This window comes from Colius striatus, chromosome 10, assembly GCF_028858725.1.
Source record: "Colius striatus isolate bColStr4 chromosome 10, bColStr4.1.hap1, whole genome shotgun sequence".
Classification (NCBI taxonomy): domain Eukaryota; kingdom Metazoa; phylum Chordata; class Aves; order Coliiformes; family Coliidae; genus Colius; species Colius striatus.
The window spans coordinates 19,629,494-19,657,005 of NC_084768.1; the positions used below are offsets into that span (position 1 = coordinate 19,629,494).

A 27,512-nucleotide genomic window follows, 5' to 3' on the forward strand; every position below is an offset into this window, starting at 1 on the left:
TTTGAACACCAAAGCTGGGTTACTCTTGAACCACTTGAAGGGAGATGGCAACATTCCCTGCACTGGTGGGTTTATGCCAATTTGTAGAAACGGAGAATGCAGTCTTTTTGAGTGCTCTCCTTCTGCCTGTTTTTCCTGAGGCTGCTGAACCTTCTTAAAAACTGACCCTGCTGCCCGGGACTTTTTGAATGTACACTGTGTGTATGTATGAGGGAAATGGAAAAAGATCACAAACTGTTATCTAACTAAGATTAACATATATTGCCTTTTTGAGTCAAGGACATTTTGATTTACTCTGATGCAATAGGCTCGGAGTTTTTTTGTTTTCTGTTTTAAATAATGCACTGTGAGAAAACAGATAACCAACAAATAACTGTTTTGGCAAACCTTAACACAATAAAAATACTCAAGAGTGCACTGCAATTCACCTCACCTCTCCAATTTCAAAAGAAAGAATAATATATATAGAATATGGACAAAATAATGCACCTCTAAAAGCTGAAAATATGGAACAGTTTCAAGTACTTCTAAAATAAAATAATGACTCACAGCTCGTTTTTTCTGGGTCTTTCTTAGCAACTCCCTTTGCTATCAATTAAGTGATTTGGGATCCTGTAAAGCCACACAGTAACAGCAAACTATTGCCTTTTCTCCTTCTATAGCTAAAAGAAGGCAATGCGTACTGTTGGCCGTGTCTACTGTGACCAGCAGAACAGAATCTGGTCCACGGATGTGATCCCAGCACAGTGCACAGCACAAAGAGTCTTCCTTTTGTTTCAGGATAAAGTTGAGAGTGGATCCAGGTTTTTACATAGCATCTTCTTACATACACTAAAAACTAATCCAAAGACTACAGGAATGTCAACATTCCCAGCAGGATTTGGATCAGGTCTTTAGTTCTGCCTGGCCAACGCGTTACTCCATCAGAGCTGGGCAGGGTAGGGCCTGGTGTGCAGAACAGCACCTCCACTAGCCTCAGAAAGGGCACTAAAATATTTTCCTTTTCTGTCCAAATACCCTCCCTTTTTCCCAGCTCACTTATGAGAAAGGACTGGCTGCTCAGGGAATTCCAGGCCCACTTTTAAGAGCTGCCCTCTCCACCATTGAACACCCGGCCTTACTTAAGGCTCTGCAAAGTGTTTGCACTCCCACCCAACCACTTCACATGCCCTGCTTTAGGCCCTGAACCGATGGTGGAAGAAAGAACAATTGTGAAATAACCACTATCAAACATTCCTCTCAAAGGTTGTTGAGTAAGTTCTCCCCAAAGCAGCCTTCAGCTGCTCCCTTGATGTTTCCTAGTGTTTACTGTTGCTACGATGTAATGGCTGCATTCACCCTCCCGGGCCTCCTGCCTGCTTTACCTTATCAAGTTGAGACACAACCTCCCATAAGAGCGAATGCAAAACTGAGAGCTCTCTGCCCAGGTCGATGTAACCCTCAAATCCAGGCATGTTTGATACGCATTCTGGATTAGAGATTTCCAGCAGAAAACGCTTCATTCCTCCCCATTCGTGTTCCAAAAAGTCATTCATGAAAGCCATATACTCTTCCTTAGTACCAAACCTGCAAGAAATGGGAGAGGAGGAATCCCAGTCAATAATCTCCATGCAAAATACAGAGTACAAGTGCTTACAGACAGTTACTTAAATGCTAAACTTTAGATCTGCCTTTCTTAAGATTTGCTCTGGGAGAAAAGAACATGGACAATTTAAGAGGTTCACTGCTTTCTTGGACTTATTTGAGTAGTAGTAATTCATCGTTCATACTACGATCGAGGGCTCAACACATTTCTCCCCCTTCCCTCCCACAGACACACTTTCTCTTCTCTCCTTTGCATCCTCTCCCTGCTAAAAGACATGCCATGCCCTTTGTATCATTCAACTGGGAAATCTGGAGGAAGAAAGAAGGAAAATCACGATCTTTGGTGGGAACAGGCTTTCATTTCTTTTGACATGGCATACACACTGACATGCTAATGTATGTCTCTTCTTGGTTTTTATGCTATGTCCCCTCTACTGAATTCAACACAGCCCAAATCTGCATGTGAAAAGGAGAATTTCTCTAGCTCAACACTGAGGTAGGTGTCTTGAGGGGAATGGCATTCACTTGTGAGAAGTTTCCTCCTTCTCTAAAGCTGACTTCAATTTGACAGAGAATAAGCCACCTGCAAACACGACTACCAAGCAGGGCTCTCCTCGCTCTGTCATAACCTGCAGTGACTTGCACCCCTAGAAGCATCGACTTCAGCTTTACTGTCACCACCTACTTAGCAAAATTGGCGAGATTCTGAATGACTTTGGCAATAAGTGTGAGTGTGCGAGATGTCCGGTCGTCAGGGTACTCCTGCATGAGATTGAAGAGGCTGGGGGACATGATAGCAGGGCACAGGAAGCGGAGGAAGAGGGAGGCACTGATCAGGCGTTCGCTGATGTCCTGCTTGCCCCTGCTCAGGCACTGCTGCTTCCAAGATGCAAAGACCTCCTTCAGCTCACGAGGGAATACGCTGCAGAAACAGTGAACCAGGAAAGAAGATCACATGGGCAAGGAGATGCAGCAAGTTGAACTGGTGACCTATCGCCTGAAAACATCACTGGCGCTTTTTCCACCCCCTCCCTTTTCTCTCTCTAGGCTAGGAAATGTCATTAGGCATTTATTCTTAGATCCTCATTTAATCTGGTGATACTTAAGTAGTCTTTAAAGCATCCCTTTGTTATGTATGTTAAGTGAAGCCATTTTCAGACACACTGATTTGCAAGCTAAGAACTACTTATGTATTGTTACCCTGGAGCAAACAGGGTGTCAGAATATTAAAAACAAACTGAACTCATCTCCATAAATGAAATTTCTATTTTGCTTGTTAAGCTCTCTCAGGAGTTCATATGGGCTTCATCCTGAAGCAGAAAGGCCCTTCTTCCTTCCCTGCCCCTCAGAGATTAATAGAAATCTCTGCCAACATTTCCTTCCTGTGATTACCTCTTCAATTCTACAGATCTAAAGGCTCTGAAAGTTTTACATACACATCAAAACTCATTTTTTTGTTCTCAGTCCAAGCTAAGCTGTTATCTTCTCACTTTATCCCTTTCTGATTCAGTCACAGCTCAGTGTGCATTCCCTTGGCAGAGTATTATAGCAGAAGCTCCTGTCAGGTGTGGTGCGTGGGACTGGAACCCCTCAATTTGGGCACAAGTTCCACTTGCAATATGGTGTCACATGTAGGAAGGTAGTGAGGAGAGGAAATGAAGGCAGTCTCAGAAGACAGATGGGTCTGTGCTACTTCCCTGTACAAGTGCTGTTTTCTCATCTTCAGAAGAGAAATGGGCACCTCCTAAGCAAGTGACCTAATAAGGGAGAAGGGGAGGGGAGATGCCTCACCAGTAAGAATTGATAATCTTGCAGAAGGCCAGCTCACAACACATTTTCAGGTTGCTCTGATGATCTGTTAATTCATTGGGTAAACATTTGCTGGGATCCACTTCACAGTTTTCATCTGACTCATACAAGGCCTTGATAAACTCCCCTGGATAAAGGGAAGAAGATGACAAACCAGGGTGGTTACAAGAAAAGCCTCCATGACACACCTTTAAATCCTCTTATGTCTTTCCTTGGCAACTGCCTCTCCTGTTCCCTGTGTCTGCAACAGGGCCTCCAGACACCAGATGCTGGGGACAGAACTCCTCCCTGCTCTTTCAGAACAGAGCACTTGCCCTACCAGATCAGACGGAGAGGGCTCTAATGCCTCAGTCTCCTGTGCCTTCGCTGCCCTCAAATATCGGTGCACTAACAGGATGGCTTTGCTTATAAACCCTGCAGACACTTCACTTACAGCCTAAAGAACAGGATTTGACTTTGTTTTCAGATTGTATTATCAACTGTAAAACCATCCAGAGTCTCAGCAATGAAGCTGTGCTATTCATCTTCATAATTTCCCCAGGAAATGCACTTGGCAATGTGATTTGTTTTTATTATTTCTAAATTTATTGGGTTCTTTTAAATTTTAAGAAGTGTCACCTTGCTCTTGAATAAAAGTAACACCCAAGTGCTAGCTACACACTGCTCAGCTTCTCAATCTCTTATCAGCACCGTGCAACATTTTTATAGCCTGTTTCTTTCAAAATCCTTTGTTTTTCTGTCATCCTTCTTATAGCATCACAAGAGAAACGGGACACATACAGAACAGGTGAAGGAAGCTTCCTTTGTTTGACACGCTAGAATGAACTACTTGGTAGTTTTCCTGCTATATATGCTAGCATACCAAGCCATATGTAAAATGTTGTTCCCTAGGAAAAACTCTTTATTCATTCATTCCTTTAATGATTAGATGTCTTTTAAGTTCATCTCCTCAGACGATCTTGCCAGCTCCCAGCTAACACCACAAGGCTTGTTTGTGCAAAAGGGCTTTGGTTTCTTGTCTTTGTTTTCATAAAAATCCTTAAAAACCTCCCAACCTTACTTCCCCAAATCCCAACTCAGCAGTGTTCTTGCAAGCAAAGCAGGCAGCACTTTTTCTTAAGCCTTTTTTGTTGTTGTTGTTGGGGTCCAAGAAAATTTCTGCTGAAGGCATCTAAATCACTTATTTGCAAAACTCTCAGCAGCACCTCTATTGAGCCAATTCTGTTTTAACTGTTGTTTAATCTTTTTTCGCTCAAATACGTTTGAATCTTACTCTTTGTGGTCCTCAGGACTCTGCTTTAATCGTATATTCAAGCTGCTCTCACAAATGCATTACATAGCTAATGCCACAGTAACGTTGTTAATCCTCCCAAAGAACATGGCATGTGAGCAAAATGACATTTAAAACTCGACAAAGATTTAGATGGGTATATTGTCACGAGCAACCTTGCCCTGAGCTGCAGACAAGCTGGATGACCTTAGGGGGATTTTCCATCTTTCATGTCTATGATTTACAATCTTATCACTTGGCTTTAAATGGTGTATTAGAAGTCATTAATTTTACAATATTTTTATGTAATTACTGCACATTAAGGGGCTTGCAGTCAAATGTAATGTACTGGTCCCACAGCTGCTTGTTCAGTCTGCTGAAGAGCATAGCACAAAGTAATATGTTGCTCGTTTCTCCATACCAGGCTAGAGTCCAGGACTGTGACTTATACTCAGGGGTTCCACCCATGACAATCTGACTACCAGAACAGGCTCATTACACTTCAGAAAAGGCCAAAATTCATATAATCACAGACCTGACTATACTGACCCTTGAAGCACTAATTTGGCAAACTACCTCCTTGATTACTTGCCGGCATCTGGGATTGCTGAGGACAAGCAAGATTGCTGGGAAAGCAAACTGCCTGGGTTGTTTTTTTTTGTAAAAGGATGTGGTGTGGGACTGTGCTTTGGCCTCATCTTGTTTCTCTTGTATCAATTTCCAAAGCTTTCTTCATCCAAGAAACAACAAGGCGATGGGTGGCTCATTGTGCAATCATAGATAAGAAAGATTGAGTGGAGTTGGTAAAGGCTGTGAGTTTTGTGGAACAGTCAGTGTATGCATGTTTTTGGTCCTCTGCATGGGAATATTCGTTGTGTAGATATTAATTCACAAGGCAGTGGCTTATGATCAGAGCAGAACCTTTTGATGGAGAGGGGACAGTAATACAATTATCAGAATCCACCCTGGCCCGTAACTGTGGACATTAACACTCTGTGGGGGGAATGGAGCAGGACCTCACAGGCCAGCTAGGCAGTTTTAATGAGGCAGTGAAAAACGAACACTTTGGATAAAAACAGGCAGGAGGGTCCCTGGACAGTCTGCAACTTGATCTTCTGTGCTGTGCTTCTCAGTAGCCCTGCAGCCTCATTCCCTTTGGCCACGTTTGCCTAAGGATTTTTGTCAGGGCACGGTACCAGATTAAAAGGTTAACACAAATGTTTATGAATTAATTTCTTGAGGCAAAGGTAAAGGCTGAACAAGTCCGAGGGTCACCCTGGCATGTGCCAGCATTACCAACAGTTGCAGCTGAAGCATCTGGAAATTATTTTTCTTGTACTACCTACATTCAACCCAAGCACTATGGTGGGCACCTCATGCTTAACACTTGTTAACACCATAGCTAACATTTGCTGTTGACTACAACGTCAAGTGGAAGGAAACTGACTGGAGATGCCCAGCGATACATGCTCATGGATGAGAACTCTGGCTATCAACCCGGCATCCCTGAGGATACCTAACTCCCTAGGTGGTGACACGTCAGCCTAAAGTGACTGCAGGAGCTTCTTCAGCATAAAAGGAGATTAGAGAAATATAGGTTTCACATTCATAACTCTTTCTGAAACCTCCACCTAATTGCATTGCATGTGATAGCAGATTCACTCCTGACACTGCAACACAAGGTATTGTTCTCAATTTCTGCTGTTAACCTATGAGTCAAAATCCCTTTTTAAAGCCCGTTCATGTATCAGATGAAACAATCACTGCTGCCCACAAATCAGTTGCAGAATTGCACCTCTTCATCACAAAGAAGGTTACCCAGAAAAACCACAATGTGGCAATGTAAACTTTAAGAGGGACTCAGCTATGTCAGATGAAGTTGGCCTTTCCTGGAGTACTACTACTGCAGGCACAAAGAGTATCTTCCTTTGCATGGAGGAAGAACCTCAAGAGTAAGTCAGCATGTATTTTGCTATCTGGATACAAGACAGTTGGGCTGAGTGCTGAGGCAGTTCCTTCCCAGCCTACATTCCCAGGTGCACATGGCTTGAGCTGTGTTGCAGACATTTCAGGGTTAGCACTTGCAATTGAAACAGGTGACACACAGGCACTTTCTTACCTAGTGCATCATGAAGATACTTCTGTCCTACCAACTTTAAGTATTCCTCAATAGCTTTGGTAGCAAGCGTGTTCTCCCTGAAGATCAAGACATCATGCTCCCCACAACGATCTACCTCAGACATCACCAAGTCCGTCAGGAAGTCCTGAAGAAAAAGGTCACATGGCACGAGGTTATTTTAACCAGACTTGGTCACCGCAGGCTCACTGCAGAAGCCAAGAAAGAAGAATAAACAGAGAAGCCAGAGAAGTAATTGCTCAGCTTGGGATAAGGAGGTGCAGATGCTACATGTAGCATGTGCCAAGGAAATAGGAGGCTCCTCTTGGGTTTATTGTACTTATGAAATGATACACATCACAAATTATAAAGAGAGAAGCAAAAGCCTCTAAAGCAAAACCTTTACAGCCAAGACTGTGCTTCAGTTTAGGTCCTGAACAGAATCCCTCACCAGTTTGTCTTTCAGTGGCTGCGTCTGCTGAAAGAAACTGTGATATTATAATTATCTTTTAATACTGAATATTGCATGCAAATTAGGATTTAAAAATCCAAAACGGAAGTTAAGCAGAGGTTCTTACAGCTTGGTGAAACTTAACTAAGAAGAATGGCTTCTATAAATAAAATTCACAAACCTCAAGTGGTTCAGGACTTGGGAAAAAAGTTAACATATTTGCTGTGGATCTGTTTCGTTGGCTTAACTTGAACAGTATCCAAATGCCCAGGCAGGAACTATCAGCATCTCTTGATACAGCTAATAACTTCCTGATACAGGGTTTAATTGTACAGTAATACTTATTTCCTGAAGTGATAACTTTATGTGAGTCAAGGACATTCAGCATTACACAAGAAACACTTGGTATTTTGCAAGATCCAATTTCAGCCATCACAAAGTTCTCCTCTTTTTTGTTTTTTCCTCCCTCAAAAACCAAACCACCACCCTGAATTAGGGCTGAGTGATAACTATGACTTGCTGGTTCTATTACAAACAGCAGTATCCTCCAAACAGTTCAAAGAATACTGTCATAAGGTTTCATAACCCTATTAATTACAGAAGGCATAATGCAGAGCTAGCATATGAGTGTAATAAATGTGGAACAAACTATATATGGTAAATATAGAGCAAAGATGCATTTAGTACTCTTGGTTTTTAATCCATTATTACTGTTTATTTTCAGTAAAATCTGAGAGAATTATTTGCACTTGGTGCAAACTGGGAACATGCAGCTGATCTCCAGCAACACAGTGTGAACTGGAAATGTATCCTCTTTGAAGCTTTAGGTTACGGCAGCCTAAGACGCTCAATGCTTCCAGTAAACAGAAATCCAAATGTTCAGGCACTAGGAAGGCAAAGTCCTAACACTAATTTATCTACCTGTTGCAGCCAGCACTACAGGAATCCAGAGCCTGCCTTCCAGCAGGATTTCAACATGACCCTACAGGAGCTATCCCAGCTACCAGCTTCTCTTGATCAGACAAACAACTTGGTAAGGAATGAGTTCTTATCACACACTGCCACTTTGAGACGTACATCAAGTGAAGAACAGTAGTGGCATATGATTATGCAAACGTCAAAGAACCTTTTTGGAGCAGTTAAATGAGGCTGTCCCTTGGATGCTGCTCACAGACATCCTTCCCCATCTCCAACCCTCTTAACTTGTGCTTGGTCGTGCTTAACTTGTCCTAGCTGTCATTACTGGAAGAAGCTGATGACAGCTTAGTACTACTCACACAATCACTTGGCAGGCAGCATCCAGGTAAATCACTGGTTGTTAATACGTTCCCAAGATCTACACAATATTCCCCCACAATCTATGTGAGGAAACCGAGGCTCATCCCAATTGCTGCCCCTCAGAGAACCATCAGTGTGCACCTAGAAGTCTCAGTAACATCCTTGGGGCAGGTGGGATCACCATTAATCAAGTATAGATTCTCCAAATAGCTGTTCAAGTGCTGACCAAATCAATGCTGGCATTGATTAGCTGACTTAGCACCGAATCGACAATGACACCCTGCTGCTCATTGTACCACAAGACTTATTTATAGCAGTAATTCTCTAGGCTACCAACTTCTTGCTTCATTATTTCTTATCCTGTATCACAACTACAGAAAAGGTTTGTGAACACTTGATGCCAGGCCTTAACTTTTCAGAATAAGATGAAGTTGTATAGTCCTCCCACTTATACTTTGTACACAGCCATCTTTGTTGGTAACATGCCTATCTACACAACTCCCTGGTAGATGCAATTGCCCAAGTCTTTTCAAGTACTTTTGAGACCTTTTCCTCAGCCTTATCCCATCAAGCACCTTCTGCTGTTGGCCATAGGATTTCTAGTTTCTACTTGAAAAGACACCACATAGTAGCAGTGAGAAGGAGTCACAGAATCACAGAATGACAGGGGTTGGAAGGGATCTTTAGAGATCATCCAGTGCAACCCCCCTGCCAAAGCAGGTTCACCTAGATCAGGACACACAGGAATGTCTCCAGGTGGGTTTTGAAAACCTCTGGAGAAGGAGCCTCCACGACCCCTCTGGGCAGCCTGTGCCAGGGCTCCCTCACCTCAAAAGTCAAATAGTTTTTCCTTATGATTAAATGGAACTTTTTATGTTCCAGCTTTTCTCCATTACCCTTTGTCCCATCACTGTATACAACACAACGGAAAGAAAACCCAACCTCCTGACAATCATCATTTAGATGTTCGTAAATATTAATAAGATCACCCCTCAGTCTCCTCTTCTCCAGACTAAACAGCCCCAGTTCCCGCAGCCTCTCCTCATAAGGAAGATGTTCCAGTCCCCTGATCATCTTGGTGGCCCTGTGCTGGACTCTCTCCAGCAGTTCTCTGTCCCTCTTGAGCTGAGGAGCCCAGAACTGGACGCAGGACTCCAGATGAGGCCTCACCAGGGCAGAGTAGAGGGGGAGCAGAACCTCCCTCGACCTGCTGGCCACATTCTTCTTGATGTGTCCCCCGGAATACCATTGGCCTTCTTGGCCACAAGGGCACACTGATTCATTTTGACAGGAGCTGCCCACTCTTACCTTGGCTCTCCCAGTGCTCTGAAGAATGTGCACCAAAGCACAAGCCATCTCTTCCTTATTCCTTACGCTGATCACGGGTTCCAGCACAGAGCACAGGGTAGTGTAGTTGCTGGTAATAAACTCTGCAAATTCTTTGTATTGCTCCATGGGCAAGATGGTGATGGTCTGATAACGGGACTTTATCCGAATGGAAGGTCCCCCTGATTTCCCTTTGTTGGGTGTAGGTGTGCTGACTGGGTACCATTTTTCCACAAACTGGCGACTGGTTACACTGGCCATGGGAATGTTGACCAGGCCCACGTAATTATTTTTGTCCTTTTTCTTTTTCTTCTCTACATCCTTGTAGATGTGAACTGTAATGCTGTGAAGAGGTGGGAGACTGTAGAACTCAAAGTGCTCTCCCCAGAAAATGTTATCTGCTTTTACTTTGCTGGTGGTGCGGGCAAAGAGAGTGTCATCAAGGCACAGCTCACAGAAGTATTTCTTCTTGGGAACCAGGTCCTTCGCCTCAATGATCCAGAGACGGAGCACATTTTCAGCTCGACGGCAATTGTCCTGTGCAAAAGAAACGAGTTCAGCTTAGATTCAGAACCTCTGAATTTTGAGTATTTTGTCTTCTAAAACAGCAGTAAAGGTGTCCAAGCTAGGGAGTCAGAATTCAGAATTAGATTCTCTGACCTTCAGAGAATCAGAATCTCTAGCAAATTGGACATCTGCTAAAACAGAGGCCGACAGCTGTATTTTTGTGTCAAAGCTGGGGACTAGAACATCTTTCCTCTCAAAAAGTTGTATTTGAAATGCTTTAGAAAACAAATACTCTGCACGGGAGTCCCTCGAAAGCTGCTGGACTGGTGTGGCACGCTGCATTGTGTACTCCGGTGAACAACTCCAAGAGCACTGTTAGCCTATCCCTCAGAGGTGACTGATCAGATATTTCCAGCTGACTCCTCTTCTCTTTCTGCCTAAAATTCCTTTTGGGTTTTTATTTTTTCACCCACACTGTGTCCCTGCAGTAAAACGTGAAACCCATGAAGCCATGGCCCATCCTTCTGAGGCGCATGGTATCAGAAATCCAGTCTGAAAGCCTGTATGCAGCACTGGGGCAGGGATCAGGAAGCATGCAGGCATGGATTTACTCATTAAGGTTTGACCTACTGCACTCCCTAGAATAGCACACTGCAGCTTTTGATACACTGACAAGTGGACTTCTCCTCAGACTAAATTAATTGAGGATGCATCTGTGGGAAGCCTTGGTACACTGGACTAACAACCAACCACACCACCTCCATTCCCCTGGTAATCTTATTTCCACAGCTTCTATTACCTTATTTGGCTGCACTGTCCTACGTAGGTTTTCCATCCACATGTCCCTCTCTGCTGCAGAGGAACAACTGAAGCATTTACTGCCACTGGAGTAGGTTACCTGGAATATAGAAACGACAGGCTGAGTTCAGGCAAGCCTAGAAGACATGTAAGAGGCTGCATAAAAGCAAGAAAGTAGATAAGCAATGCTTGAGCAACAAAGTAAATACAAAAAAGGATGGGAAACAATCTGGAAGTCTAGAAGGCAGAGAGGTGAAAAGGCCCACAAAATGCAGAGAGAAAAAAGGAAGTCGTTTCAAATGAACGTAAAACTAAGGAAACATATGAGGAACAACAGAGGCTCCTCAAGACTTTAAACAAGGTTTTAATCAACCAGTTAACTTTTTTTTTTTTTTTTTAAGAAACAAAATCTGATCCACAGCTACTAAATGATCTGTTATCTGATCCACAGCTACTAAATGCTTCCAGTTTTCCCTTTTAAGTGTCAGAGGCAGATGATTTGGTAACCATCAGTATACAGAGAGTACTACCAATGTACTAATATGAGGCAATACACACTGGAAATGGCATTCCCAGGAAATACAGAATGTTTCCAAGGGTCTATATATACAACAACAGCCTAAAACCAACTGAAAGAACTGAACTGCTCTGTCCCTGACACTTGGTGCCATACACAGCTCTGTTTTCACACAGGAGGGAACCACCTTGCTTTCTTTCACTTTTATCCGGCCCGACAAACTTCGTTTCCTCTTTCCATTTGTTTGTGCACACAATTAAAAAGCAGTTTGAGACAATAGCCTCAGAACTAAGCTGCTGCCAGTTTTTTCACTCAACTCCCCGAACTTAAGTAAGCTGGAAAGTGCTTCCAACCAGACAAATGCCAGACTGAAACAAACAGGAACAGTTCCTGGATACATCCTGAGGGAGAAGAGCCCGACACATTGGTTTTCTGCCAGAGTAGTTCTCCAGATTGTAAAGATCTTTGTTCCAGAAGTGTAGACATATCTGACTAATCCTGCTGAAGACAGACTGACTGTCACCCACCTCTTGCCACCAAAGATTATGACGGCCTTAGACACATCCGAATAGCACACACAAATATGCTGTTGGTCCTGTAAAGTAAGGGCTGCGCTCGCACAAACAGCCTGTTTCTGAGGCAAAGCTGGGAGCCACGTGGTGCTGCGCTGCAGCCTGTGCTGAAACAGCAGGAAGATCTTTGCATCCCGCTCCACAGTGCAATGGACATGCCTGCAGTTAATAGAGCTTCTCTTTTGGCAAGCAGAGAGCAGGCTGAGCTAATGGAAGGGGGCTCTGACTGGAAATCGTGTTTCGCAGACACGGGGTAATTTGTAAATTTCATTTGAGGTGAGTTTGGAGAGGATGAACATGCAGCTTATTAACAACGGTACGTTTCGGTCACATATTTGCATGCATACTACAAAATGCTTAGATATCTATCAAATTAAAGAGATTTTTCGATTAGAAGATGCAGTAATTGGAAAATATTTCTCTCCATTGAGTGATTGATGCCATTAGCCTCAAGGGCTTCCAAATCGCATGCTGGTTAGACAGCCCCCACCCAGACCTCAGGAGAGCAGCAGCTGCTGATCTGTTCTCCAATTACAAAGTCAGAGAAGAGCAAACTGCCAGGGTTCAGACCCACTGACAACATATAATTGGCTGTATGTTTAGAGAGCGTCCTTTACCTCAAAGCAGAAGTCTTGTCCAAGGATACTGCTGTGAAGCGGTTTGATAACGACTTTTTCTTCTGACCCGAGATCCAGGGCCTCCACGGCGCTGCCTGGGCTCAGTAAAGACTCATGGGAACGGGACTCTTTCAGTTTTGGCAATCCACGTGACCTGTAGGAGAACAAGGGGGAAAGGAAACATTATTCTTCTCACAATTACTGAAAGAGTTGGCAAGGTCCCAGAGAATGCTGCAACTTGTTGGTGTTTATTCAGAACAATTTCTACAATTAAGTCTTTAAACCTTATGAAAATAATATTAGGCCAGTAATGTCAGACTCCTAAGGAAATGTCCAGTTACTATACAAGCCTAGGAAGTCAATTCCCACTGACCTAGAAATTGTAACTGCTGAACCATTGGTAAAAGAACAGCAGCAAATCAGGAAGTTCAGAACTTAACTTCTGGTTTTTAAAGAAAACCCTTAGACAGGTTATCTAGATTGCTAGATAAATGTTGTGCATTAATAGCAAAAAGCACATCCATCTTTAAACCAATGGAGAATGACAGCTGCTCTTATCAGAGCAGATGACCCTCCCTTGCAATACACTTCATTTTTCGTAATACACAAAACCTTTAAACTAAAATATGCAAATTCCTTCCAACTTCACAGTGCTCAAATCTGTTACCTACATTTAAATGATACATTTTCTTCTTCAGCTGCTTCTTCCAGTTTTAACAGTTTCCAAATTTTGATACCTCCTTTCTCTTTCAATTTCCTCTCACTGACTCATACCATCTCTCTTTTTGAATTAACTGGCCTGTAAACCACTGAGCTCTGCTCAGAGCTGGCATCTCCCAGGTTCACAGTACCTTTTATCAAGGCAGTCTTCTCTTTGCCCCCACCAGCTCTTCAATGCTTTTCAAAGTCATACTCCTCCCCTTCAATATGCTGTAGCATTTTGTAACCAACAGCAGCATCACAAGATGTGCTCTAACGCTTTCTGCATTCTTCCAGTATGATGTAATGCGACATTTGTGCATGGTAGAGAGTTTTGGTATCAAATGTGTTTAATTACAGGTAAGAGTGGCTTCACCTGTGCTCCTTCTTCCACATACCTGGACTATAAGCTTCTACAATAAAGAGATGATCGTAAACCCACCAATGTGCACATACATCTTATTTTTCCTCTATCTGGAGTTCAGTCAAAGCCCTCACAGATGATCAACAAGAAGGAAGAGCACTGAGTCCAAGCTTAGCAAAGGGAGCTCTTTACCTGGCAGGTCTAGATTTTGTTGAGATACCAAAGCTTGTGCTGATTCCTGTGCCTGTTCAGTGACCCATGAAAGTGTGTCCATAAATATGTCTGTATATCCAGCACCCAGAACAGATGTGAAAGTAGAAAGGCATCAGTGGTCAATACGTTATGCAGAGAAGAGCAAGGCTCTGAAATGATGCCTTCTCACCTGTGTTTGTCCTCACAGTATTTCCTCTTTTATTCAATTCCCAGTATCAAGGCTTGGGAAATGTTTAAAAAATGTATTTATGGAGGAGTGAAAAGCACAGCCACCTCTAACAGCTTCCTTAATTCTGGAAAAGAGTTAGTTTTTCTATATTTCCCTCAAATATCTTATATAAAAATACTCATATTTTTTAACATTAGCAAAACCAAACTCCTCCTCCATTTGAGCAATCCTACGGGGAAACAGAGAGAACAATCTCAACATTTGCAAACAGTATCTTCAGTACTTCTAAGGCTGCTTAACAACAACTTGAATATCCTGAAGAATACATGTAAAGCAACAAGCAGAGTTCATCTGACTGCTCCTCTGTACCAAATGAAATGCTGAAGGTATTCTAGTAGATTCATGTACGATAAGATTTATTAAACAGTAAGGGAGAACTTTGTTCCCATTTAATATCTTGAATGACCTAAATGTAAGCAGCAAAAACCTTTCATCAGAGGGATATTATAAAGACACTGATTGCAAATGCAAACCAGCGGCACTGGTACAAATGTGTTGGCTGCGCTGTGCGTGTTTTGTTATAACAGGTTACAGCAGCAGCTGTACCAATGCAAAGCTAAAACCTCAGCCATGTATAATTGAACACTTGCTGCAGTTAAGGTAGGGCAAGTCTAAAATAAACACACCACAATACACCACTTTAATATCATCCCTGCAAAATCCTCTCTAATTTCTCCTCTCAAGAAAGCATTGGTGAGGTCACTTGGCTTATGTCCTTCTCCCAAACTCTCGGCAATTCCAGTCCTAACAAAGCACTTGAGTGCACGATGCAGGGGAGCTGGCTGAGAGCCTGTAGCCAACTCCCGCCTTAGCTCCTTGTCAGAAAGTATGGAGTGCTCACAAAGAGAAGAGGGAAAGAAAAATAACTACCAAATAAAGGAGAAAGAAAAAGAGATTTTACAAATCCCAGTTAAGCAGAGGCTGTACTTGGAGCAAGACAAATCAAGCACACCTACATGAAACAACTGTACAGCCACTTAGCCGTGCATCCCCAAATCATTGCGGTGCCACATGTCACGGCCCTTCCCTTCAAACTTTGTTTCTGGGCTACATCTCAGACATTAAATCCTGCTAGGAGAGGAAGACACGCACAAAAAAATCCAGGAGGAGCTCTTCCTGAAGCCTTAGGTTACAAATTTCAGATGAGCATCATGCCAGGCAGATACGCTGGAGCAAGAACAAAAGTCACAGCCACAACGGTAAAGAAATCTCTCTCCTCATCAGCTGTGCTCCCATCCAGCCCCGTGGGTGACGCTAAGAGGCTCCCTGGTGCCTTGTTGCCATGGTACAGCCTCCTGTAAGGAGATTAGGGAGGGCTGGCAGCCCAGAGAGCAGACATGGCAAAGGTGACCTTTCCAGAAAGAAAGTCCCTCCTCTTCCTTTTTGTACAATGAGTTTAAGGAGACCTGGACACTTCAAAGACAGCATGAGAGAGCGAGGCGTCTTCCAAGGATGCCTTCAAACAGCCTCTGGGGACAGGGTAGGGGCAAAAGCAGGCATACCTAGCAATTTCACTCTGTGGATATCCTACTCCATGTCTCCACGTCCCAGTTTGCAAGTTAAATCTTTTAGTAGCATCTATTCTGCTTCATTGCTCTGCTAACTAGGTCCCTTTGAACGTTTTGTTTTGTTGGAGCACGGTTAGTTTTGTTGACTCAGGGTCCTGGGGCAGAAGAATGTCTATCAGTTCAAGCAATCCCTTGAAGTTGCCATATTTAAAACAGCTCAATAAACTGATTAAGTGGCTTAGAATTGACACTTTGTCTTCCACAAACACCCCAGCAACGTCGTAAAATTATCGGTTAGATGCTACCACATGCATCTACAAACACAAGTCCAGGCGTTTGTCAGCACAGTGGTATATATTTCACTGATTGATAGATCTGCAAGGCAAATCATTGACTTGTGCCTCAATCAGTGGCACCCCAATCAATACAGGCAATAATTATACAGAGATAGCAGTTCTCTGCTGCTTCAAAGCCTCATCTGATATTCTGAAGCTGTAAGTAACAATGAAGGAAAATTGCTCGCTGGCTTCCCTTTTGCACAGAGGCACAATTAACAAACCGATGCCACTAACTTACTTCCCAATGTCCAGCAAAGGGGCTGGATTAACAGGGTCTTTCCTGTATTAGGCAGGAAGCTACTTGCAAAACAAGTGTTGTCTACAGTCTCTGTTAAAACAGAGGTAATCCCAGCGAAGCAGATTACTGTAATCAGGAAGATCACACATGCAAAAAGGTGGGGGAAGGGTTGTTTGTACAAATCTGTTTGTGCTAAACAGCTCCATTAACACCACAAATCCTGTTTTAAATTACAATTAACCTCCTGCGATCAGCTTCTTTTTCCTTCGGGTGCTTTTTCTAGCTACTCCTGCACACAACAAAAAAAAACCTGCAAAGGACACATAGGAGTTCAGTTACCGACAGCATCAAACAAATCTCCCGCAGGTATTCTCCATCATTTCTTTCCAACAGGAAAGGCAGGTGAAGGAAGACCACGGCAGGGAACATTTTCAGCTTCTCACCTCTTTTCCCATGCTTTGGAGTACTGCTCTTCAGAGCTGCATAATTCCCTTCCAAATAAGAGCCCAGTCAATGCTCCAAAACCACTGACCTGGCAGCAGCATTTGATTGCTACTGAAAAAGATCTCTTCAGCAGCATCATCTTGCTGGCCCAACCCCAAGCTGATCCTCTCTCCTTGCACACCATAATTCAGTAGTTTTCCACTACAGGAATATCTCGGTTGTAAGCATGGAACTGGGAACCTCTGGCTTTCAGTGTCTGCCCATGGCACACAGCAGCCTATTATCTGACTTCTGTTATATTCTACCATCTATAAGGTATGTAGGAGAAAGGGTTAAAATCCTAATTGCTCTGGTTATGAAGCTCTCCTGCTGATTTTGACCTATTTAAAAGCCAACCTACAAAGCACAAAAGACTTACAATTACTGAGCTTACCAGGCAGAGCATTATATTGCTTCAAAAACAAGCCTGTGGACATCAACAATCCGAAAGATAAATGTATGTATAGAAATCAACTACCAAGGAACGGAATCTCAGAATCTCTTTCCTTTACCAAACTTGTGTGAAGGCAAAGAATTCTGATAAGCATGATTTTTTGTTCAGCCCAAGTATCTGGCTAAAGCCCCGTCTCCACTGGTTTAGACCAAACCGTACATCTGCATGCCTCAAATCGTTCTGGCACAACCCCCACGTGTGTAGAGACACTCCCCGAGATCGGAAAGTTGAATTCAATACTTAGCCACTCGCAAAGTCACGGGAGGGAGCTTGGACTGTAACACAGGCAACTTTCTGCTCAGCGCTGCTACTCGAAACCCCAGCCCTGCTGAACTGGACCCTAACGTCAGCAGCAGCATCTGGGCTGCAGGTGTGCTCCACCACGGCTGCAGCAGCAGGTTTCCCTGTGCAAAGGTTCATTTTGCAGGCACCACACCCTGCTTCTTTTTCCAACTGCCAATTAACAGAACATCCTATTACTTGGTCAAACATTCTACAAGTCTAACCAGTTTCATTATTAATATTTTTTTGAACTCAGAAACTTAGGGGAACTTATTTAGACGCGAGTTCTACTCATCTGCAATTAAACGCTGTCTTTTTCTCAGCATCTTTGGCCTTCCATTTTGATTCTGGTCTTTTCTTGCAAGGCCCTACCCAAAGCCTTGTTGTTTCAATCCTGGATTTTCAGAGCCCTTCCCTGCCTGCCTGCTCTCCCTACAGATCACAGCTTGTCTGACAGATTCCTCGTACAGCGCAGCCAAACAGGTTGCTGAGTTTCCCAGCAACAGTGCTCTCCTCACTCTACTGTAAGCGTGGTCTCTGCTGTTAATGTTTCAAATCCTTTTGTTTTGCTGGACCAGAGATGCTTAAATCGCTTCAGTTTCACTTCACCTCAAAGCAATTTATAGGTGAATGCTATGTGGAGGAGCCTGGAGTTTGCAGAAAAGCATCAGCCATTGAAAGTATGCTTTTCTAAAGGGGTCAACGGAGCATGCAGGTGGGACAGAGCAGTCTAGCACCAAGGTGAAGGTTTTTGACAACAGGCTTAACATCGAGATTTTGTTCAGTGAAAACCAAACAACTGCACGAGGACTGAAAAAACTGTCTGAAAGAGATATGTTCACCAAAACCAGGAGTGAGACGTCTCTCTGGAAACAAACCCCTCCTCCCCCTTCCCCATACTCCAGTAGGCAGATGGAAACAGATATGCTGAATGAATACAAGCTCAGAGTGAGTCAAGCCTTAATAACGCATTGTGTAACACAGAGTTTTATCCTTACTCTAAATCAGGATAAAAATCACCCACCTCTTTTCAAAAACCACCATTAAATTAGAATGGATACAAAGAGCATGGCAAGCTTTGCTCCTACTTACACCACCTGTGCTATTTTCATACTGAAAGAAACCAGGAGGGAGGAGTGAGAACTTACCGAAAGTAGAAGAAGCTGTCGTTGGAGCAGCGGTACCGTTTCACCATCAGCCCCAGAGCCATGGCTACCCACCTGCCTGCAACCTGCCGGAGCCCATTCTGAGCAAGCACACAAATGGATCCTGCACTCCTCTACCACTATCTGATAATGCCATAAAATGACTTTTAGTAAAGCAGGAGGATTCCCACGTGGCAGTAAATCCCAACAGGGCAAAACCCTCCCAGCTGTCCGCAGAGCTTTATTGCAGTCGCTGAGACCATATGCAGCCAGTCTCAACCATTTTTGCTCCCTCACCGTAAACAAAGCTGAGGCAAAAACTGATGGGTCACTTGGAAAAACTCTCAAATTCCTGGCCCAAAACTTAAATTATTCATTTGGTCTCTCCTTTTGACTGTAATTTTTCTTCTCATGCTTTTTTACATGTTTTACATATTGCTATCACTGAGAAAATGTTAAGAGACAAATGTGTGGGTTGAAGAGCTCAAAGAATGCAGTGGGAAACTGGCTAGAAAAGCTGTGAATGATGATCCAGTAGCATGGTGCCAGATAGCCTCGTGGAAAGAGCTGTTGATAGCTGTACTGGCTACACCTCTGAAGAGCTTCATTCACATCTGGCATTGAGTCACAACTGAACAGGCTCTAAGCATTCTCATGCCTTGTGAAGACAGACCATGAGTTTTTTAGTACCACAGACCACCCAGCAAATAACCTGAATGCAGAGTAACAGAAGTGATCTGAATTACAGAGAGCTATGGATTTATACAGGGCACCTGGATGCTGACCCACAGTGGGCTCATTTCTGGAAGGGCATCACAGCGCTCTCCTCTCCCCATCCACTAACCCAGTCACACTGACACAAAGTTTAAAAGTCAGAAAAAGTGGGTTGGCCAATTGCTTTCCACTGAAACAGAAAATCTGATGATGCGAAAGTCTTCAACTTATCTCCATCACTCCTTCTTATAGCATTCCTGAATCCCTTCTATTTTAAATCAGCTCTGAACAGAGAACATCCATCCTCTGTCACCATCTGGAATGGCAGGAAAAGGTAGAGGGTTCCAAATCTTGATGTGCACCAGGATAACTGATGTTCCTTACTCCAGATTTTGATAGGTATTTATCTACAAACATCTCTTGTTTCTTAACAGGACCCAAACACCTCAAAATCATGAAAAAGCAACATGACAGAAGCCTCTATTTCCTTCTAGTCATTGCAGGGTTTTAATTTATGAAGCTATACGATACTTTGTTTAGAGGCAGGGCTCTTGTATTTGTCAGAGCAAGAAAAGGTAGATGCTATCAGTCCATCTGGCCCTGAAAACCTGTACAACACCATGACATCACCTAGCATCACCTGCTTAAAATGGGAAAGGCTGACTCACTGGGTTGGACAGGAAAGTTTTCACTGTAACAGATCAAGACTCATACAGAAAGTGGAGAGAGCAGGAGGTGAAGAGAATGGCAATTCTCTCTTATGAATGAGAAGTCAGCTGCTATGTGTTATCTTCTTTCAGAAAGGAACAGTTGTCGCTGATTTGTCCCATTGGAAAAAATCCCAAACAACAGCATAATTCTAAACATGAATCAATCTTTTTAGTCTCCTCTTCTCTCCAGCCCATCTCCTCCCAGTATACTAATCTGTTCCTCATCTTCAGTGCTTCATTCCCACACAGTTTCCGAGTTGTTTTTCCTGCTGTTCTACCCACCAACTGCATTTTTCAGCCACCCTTAGATACAGAGTGAAACATATGGCAGGAAAGGCAGAATTTATTGGCAAGTTTCACTTTACACTGGAACTGAACTTCCTTTATGGTTTTATTTATAAAATACCACTAGAAAACTAAGAGCTCTTACTGCAAATTTTCCAAACTGATATATCCAATTGGTGCACTGTCTGATCAGACTACAAATGCAAAGAGAACTCCATTAAACCTTCCATCTTTCCAACAAAAGGTAACTACAGGGTTAAGAAGTGCTGTTTCGTTCTTTTTGGAAAGAAAGCCTATCATCAGTTTGTGACTCTCACCTGCAGCACCGGGCGTCAACCTACCTGAGGCGAGTCGTGCTCATGCTTTTGAAGAGCAATATTTATTTGTGCAAAGATCTATCTCCAAATAGACTGCAGCTCAGCTTGCTTTCCACATAGTTTGGCCACTTTCAAATGATCTCCCTTGCTGCCAAACTGTGCCCTCTGTTCACTTCAGAGGGAGATCACACAGACTAGTTATCAAACGTGCTTCATTCCAGCAGCAGCAAGCAGCCATACCTAGTCACAAAACCTCCACAAACACCGTCCCGTCTCCCAGCCTACAGATGCCTTACTAAAAGGCTAGGAAAGAAGGAGGGATGATCAGATTGAAAGACAAGTGCAACCACTGCCTTGTCACTGTCTACATCCTGCACATCACCAGCTTGCAAGGACTCTGTCCCTCCAACCTCTGCACAGACTGCCACTGGAATTCCTCAAGTTCATTTGCTCCTGAATCTTCCTTTTTAACTCCATATCAAGGAGACTTGAGAGGACCGACGGAACAGATCAGCGATGCTTAATGCCATCACTGCATGCACTGGATTTTATGGTTTGCAAGCAATTAGAGAAAATCCACGTTTCATTCAGGTCTAGTTGACAATCCATGCCCACACTGGCAGGGTGTAGAGAGGATCAGGTTTTAAAGAGAAGACAGCTTTGCTGTGTATAGTATTATGTCTTAAACCAAAGTTGTAAGGATTAATTACAGCTAAATATATTGGCTTTTATTAGCATTTCCCTTACACTGCAAAAGGAAGTATCATCAGTCCACATTCACCATGAGCACCAAGTTAAAGACAGACAAATACATTATTTATGGGCAAAGAGGTTTTTGCACTACAGAACTTCAAGCAAATCTAGTTACAAACAACGGTAAAAATAAGAGGTACTTCATCACATGGTGGCATTGTTTAACATGCTTATGCACATTGAGTTGCTTTTTATAGTCACGTTGCAGCTCTCTGAAAATAGGGATTTATATAAAAACGTGACTGGGTGGGCATTACTGTGACTATAGGAGCAGCATTTATCCACATTGATAGTCATATTTGGTAAGCAGCAGCCTTTTCTATAACCCCTGAAGTTAACAAGACCTTGAACATCCGCAGTCTTGCCATCTCCATGATTTTAAGATGCTGCTTTTCAGATGGAGAAGATAGCACCATTGATTGAAGCAGCACAGCATGACAGATACAACTAATGAATTCAACTCAGCCAAAGAAGAAGGAAAAACACACTAAACAATGTAAAATCATGGAAGCCTGCCGTGGCCTTAAGTACAGGGCAACCTATTTTTCACTCAGTCCCTTTCTCCTGCTGGGATACTGTGGAATGTAACACATAGTGATGTGTAATGAAAACAATCAACAGTCTTTACAAATTGCTAGGAAAAACTGTGTATATGAGCTTTTGTTTGCCTCATGCAATCCATTCCCAGCCTGAATTTTCAGCCCAGAAACCAACCAAGCAAAAATATATCAAATGGGAGCACTAAGGTGGTCAGAAGTTACTGCGTTCTTCAGTTTTCTGAAAAACAAGAGTGCCTGTTCATTGTAGTAACACTGCAGTAACTACACAATTGACTGACATTAGCAAGGATTCTTAGTGGGCCCGAGTTGCCCTCCTATTGACCACGGCACTGGTCTGTGGATAAGTACTGCATGCATCAAGATAAGTTCCTCTAAAGCTGATTAGTCCAATGGGTTTGTATCATGAAAATTTCAAGGCTGCAGCTTATTTGAAACACAAGTGGAAAAAGGCATTGGAGTCCATATGCTTAACCTGAACTTTTCATGAAGAGTAGTAAAAGGTTTCAGTCCTGTGTCAGCAGTACGTTGTATACTGAATGACTTCTAACACACTAGAGTCAGCTCCAAACCCACCTATTTGGCAGTTCAACAATAAATCCCTTCCTGGCTGTCATTCTGTGAGTGCATGTGCATGCTGCATGTAGATTCTGCAAAGTGCCTCTGGATGAGGACATGTTGCTTCAGGAGATGCATTCAACCTTACCTGTCATCAGCATTGCGGAGAGATGGGAGACGGAAGCTGGTGTTCCTGTCCAGTTTTGACTGACTCTTTGTCCTCTTGATGGATCCTTTCAGACGTTTACTGAAGAATCCCTAAAATGAGAAGTTGCAGAAGTGAAACAGGGAAACTGATGCCAGTAATAAATCAATCAATACACTGTCACTGAGTCCAAACTCAGCAGTGCTTCCTGCTGACAATGATTACAGACCGTGCTGTATTGGGATTCCTCTGAGTAGCAAGAAAGGCAGAGCTAGACTGTCAGTGACAGTTCTAGTATGTGATAGCTTCAAATTGCAATAATTTTTACTATTCACCTTACAGGTGCATTTCAATGAATTCCAACTATTTTACAAGAGACTCAAAAGCCTACAAATATCATTTAATAAGGAGCAGTCCTAGACCTATCAGCATTTGTTCCTATCACCCCTTTACACACTGTGTTTTTAACTCTTGGTCAGATTAAGAGTACAAGATGTCTTTTATTATGAGTTTCTATTGCACCCACAGCTGCATCCAGGCTGTCCTTTTAAATTTAGATATAACAGTTCAGTTTTACAATAACTTCTAATTTCAACAGTCTTTCGAGCCAGAATGGAAAATTTCAAAAGAAATGACTTATGAGTCCTGGTATTGCTTTGAAGCAAAACTGAACTAAAAAAAGAGAAGTGTATTCATGACCTAAAAATACTAAATCTTCACATAATCGGTCTTCTGAACTACAATCATTCACCAAACAATTGCAGACAAAAGACCTGATAGTTGGAGGGGCCCTCTGTCTTCTGCTCGATGTGGGTGTACTGCCAACATTAGTCAAACTCTGACTTTGGCTAGCCAAATCTCAAAAACTTCTAGTGATGGAGATTTATCACCTCTTTGGGCAACTCAGTCCAGCACTGCATGACCCTGCATGTGAGAGAAATGTTCCATGCGTTCAACAAAAACCTCCCAAGCACCAATCTGCTGCTGCTGCCTCATTACAGCACCTGCCACTGTAGGGAAAAGTTTGGCTCCATCATCTTTGTAACTGCTCTCTCCATTGCAGCAGGTTGCCTTATATCACCCTTTAGCCTTTTCTTTCCCAGATGAACAATCCCTCAGCCTTTCCTCACATTTCTTTTCTTGTAGGCATCATCAAGAGCTACTGCTGTGTAACATGAGTACATCTGACCACAGATATGCAAAGGGGTGTGTGCATCTGTGCATGTAGGGAAATCACTGAAATAGTTCGACACCTACATATTTCATTTTCTCCTACAGCCGTTTACATTACTTTGAGCATAATACCCATTTTTAAATAAACCATATTGTGTCAAAACATTTCCAGGGCTTGCAGACACACATACATATACATTCTTTGACATGATCAAAGCAAATACAGAGTCTCAGTTCAACAGGATTAAGCAACATTTTACTGGCCAGAGCTGTTGGGCTCCTTCCCAGAATAGCTGCAGAGAGCCACTGGACCCTGGGCATTGCTGTCCAGAGATTTACCAAACACATGTGAGTGAAATTGTGTTTGTTAAGAACATTATAGGCTGCTTATAGGTTGGAATAATTTTCTTTTGGTGTGGATTGAACCAGCAGATCTGCAGCCTTACTGGTGCAAAGGCCTGGTGCCAGTGACAGCCAGCTGAGGCCAGCCCTCTCTCCCAACACCCATGTTTTGCTAGGATAGAAGTCTAGTACAGCTAATTTTGAACACATTTGCAAGGCAAGCCTCCACAAGCTGTGTTTGGGACAGGTGACAGATGTTGCCCACAGCAGCCTCTTGTAATACAGAAATCAGCAAACTGGAGACAAACAAGGTCTCCTGTTCTTTCCTGTGCACAACGTCGACTAAGCACCCACTGGCTCCAGGTGACTCAGCGATGCTAAAGAATGTGACTTGTTCATCTCTCAGACTCATAAGAACTAGGCCATCATAACAAAAGGTGATTTTTTCCCCCTATAATCTTTTAGTCTGAAAAATTTCACATCTCTTTCATCTCTTCAGGAAGAAAATGAGATTTATTTATTATTGGATGGGGTGCTACATAATTTCATCTAGGCTCCCTTTCCCACAAAGGCTTATCTTTCGAGGTCCCTTCCAACCTGGGCTGTTCTATGACGCTACAGTATTCAAAGCCAAGGGCTACCACTCTCATCAGCAGATGCCAGTTTAATTGTTGGAAAAGAAATTGCTTACAAAGAGCAAAGCCTGTATTTGGTCAAGACATACACTGCAAGCATCTCTAAATCAATTTTCCAGTCTCACATTTGCCTTTAGCTTTCCATACTTTCAGTATACATACATACAAAATGTATCCTCTTCCCTTTAAACAAGCACATCCCTCAACCTCTCTCTACCTTTCCTCATTCTGTTATTATTCTGGTCTCTTTACATTCAGTTTGTCCTCCTTCCACACAATTCACTCTTTTATCCTAACCCTCCTTGAAACCACACAATCCCCCTCTCCATACACAGTGGTAGGTGGATTCTCACTCTCCTCACATTTGTTCTCCCTCTGTTTCTTTCAGTGAACAACCAAGTGAGTTTTGTTCAGTTGTCAAATACAAAAAAAATCCCACCAAATTCAGTTCTTTGGGCAAACACCCAGGATATCTTCAGCAAACAGCAAGATGGTCTGTCTCCTCTCTTCCATTGAGATTCAGCTGCTGATATATTCCTGAAAGCCTATCCGTACCTGATGCTGGCTGTATTTCCAACACAAGCAGATCATCCTCTCCCAAATCTGTATGTAGGAAACAACCTACTCATACATACCAGAGCCCGACACACGCCTGTCTGTGGGGAGCACGGAGTCATTGGGATGCCCTGTGGTATGGTGCTGCAGGGCACAAAGGAAAAGGGAACCTGTTTTTTGCACCTGAAAGTAGTGCTACATTTAAGGCTGCCCTTCAATTTCTGAGGCTTGCCAGCCAGCAGGCTCCTCAGGGGTGAAAGCTGTTATATTTTCCTGAAATAGGAAATGAAGTGGAAATAAAGTGGCCTGATATCTAGATACTGCAAAAAACACCCCACCAATCTACATAGCATGCTGGGGAAAAAGGTACTGTCAAAAGGAAAGAAGTGTTTTTAGCTGTGTGTGCCACTCAAACTCTACCCATGTTCCTGCACTTTTCTCTGTCCTGGTATTGAAAAAGTGCCTTTGAAAACCCTGTAATCAATAGACGCTCTTGGGCTTCTCTTGGGGCTGTAGCTGGAATTCAAGTAGAGGATAGATGTATAGCACTTTCAAAGGCACTTTCGTGTATTCTGACCTCTCAGCACAAAAGGTAACAAAACCAACTACAGGGATTCAGATCTGGTGGACTCTGGCTTCATTCCAGTACCTCCCAGGCTACTCAAATTGCAAAGACAAAATAACATGTTTTCCTCTCCTTAAGGGCAAATAAGACAAAGTTGACCCAAATCAGCAGGGGTCTAAAAGTATTGATAATGAATCATTCCAAATCCTACCTAGGAGAGGGGGACGGTGAATATTCATTTTTGTGTGCATGCACAACTTTAAGGTGTCATTGCTTTTACATTAGTGAAAAATGTTCTTTGTTTAACTGAACATAATCTATTCCCTCATGAAATAAATACGCTATATGGGGTTGAATAAGGCTATCCAGAGTTGAGTATACCTAAGAAAGGTAAGAACCTACTTAAGGATAAAAAATATTCAAAGACTGTACTTACTGGTCATTCTCAAAAGGCTTGAAAACATTTGCAATATTTGTGCTCTGCACCTTGCTGGCAGCTCATGCAGGGCCAGTGCTTACAGATGGACAACCGGGAAGCAGCACGAAAAATTCACATGTGCCAGAACTGAGCAGAGCTTTTCAACTTCCATTTGCCAAAGGAAATGCTTTTAAATACTGAATGCAGATATAAAAAAGATGTAGTGATGAATCTGCAACAATACCATCTCACCAAAAGGGGTTTTTCCCCCCCTCTTTTCCTTCTATGGAGACGAAATCTCTGCCAAAGCTAATAACTATAGCTTGTACCATTAAAAAAGACAAAATCACCCCTACTTCCTTTCTTATTGCCTAGGTATTTCTCTTAAATACTTATTTCAACACAAAATACACTGCTGCTTGGTTCTTATACCTAAATGTAATGAAGTGTCTAAGCTTTAAGAGTCATCATGGAACATTTTTAAATACCGTGAGAATTTTACTGCTTAAACAAAACACTCTCAGACAAGAAGATGTAAACTTATTGCCCAAGCTGCCAGAAACTGTGAGACTACATTCTTAATTGTAAGTGTACAAAATATTTGGTAGGATAAATTAGCTAGGGTGCAATTTGAAAAGATCAGTACTGTGTAAATGCAGTATTTTAAGAGATCAGTGAGAGAGTAACTATAGAAGAATTGTACCCTAATTCCTCAAGAGACATTTCATGGTCCACGCCTTATGGGACAAAATTCAGTACAGATTCCCCTCAGAACCACAGGTTTAGGGGAACAGGGATGAAAAAGAGAGATGGGGCAGACAGTGTGAGTGCACAAGCATGCACCCAATCAGGCATGTGGAATGGGCTCAGAGCAGGTTCATCATCTCAGCCAAAAGCATCAAACACTGGGGTAAGAAATCCCGATGATACAACATCTAAAAATAATTCAGTCCCACTGAGAATTTTACTCATCTCATTTGGAATTTG

General features: G+C 42.8%; 1 protein-coding gene across 11 annotated transcripts in view; it reads right to left on the reverse strand.

Annotated features, from left to right (window-relative positions):
* The window catches only part of RASAL2 (RAS protein activator like 2), a 187,673-nt gene that overhangs the window by 20,670 nt on the left and 139,491 nt on the right, over nucleotides 1-27,512 (reverse strand). For all 11 annotated transcript variants that reach the window (XM_062004135.1, XM_062004134.1, XM_062004133.1 and 8 more), the window contains 8 exons: nucleotides 22,841-22,950; nucleotides 12,846-12,999; nucleotides 11,141-11,239; nucleotides 9,817-10,371; nucleotides 6,783-6,927; nucleotides 3,376-3,520; nucleotides 2,270-2,506; nucleotides 1,365-1,566 (listed from right to left, as the gene is read on the reverse strand). In XM_062004135.1, coding sequence (XP_061860119.1) covers nucleotides 1,365-1,566; nucleotides 2,270-2,506; nucleotides 3,376-3,520; nucleotides 6,783-6,927; nucleotides 9,817-10,371; nucleotides 11,141-11,239; nucleotides 12,846-12,999; nucleotides 22,841-22,950 — 1,647 coding nt within the window. The remainder of the gene's footprint in view (nucleotides 1-1,364; nucleotides 1,567-2,269; nucleotides 2,507-3,375; nucleotides 3,521-6,782; nucleotides 6,928-9,816; nucleotides 10,372-11,140; nucleotides 11,240-12,845; nucleotides 13,000-22,840; nucleotides 22,951-27,512) is intronic.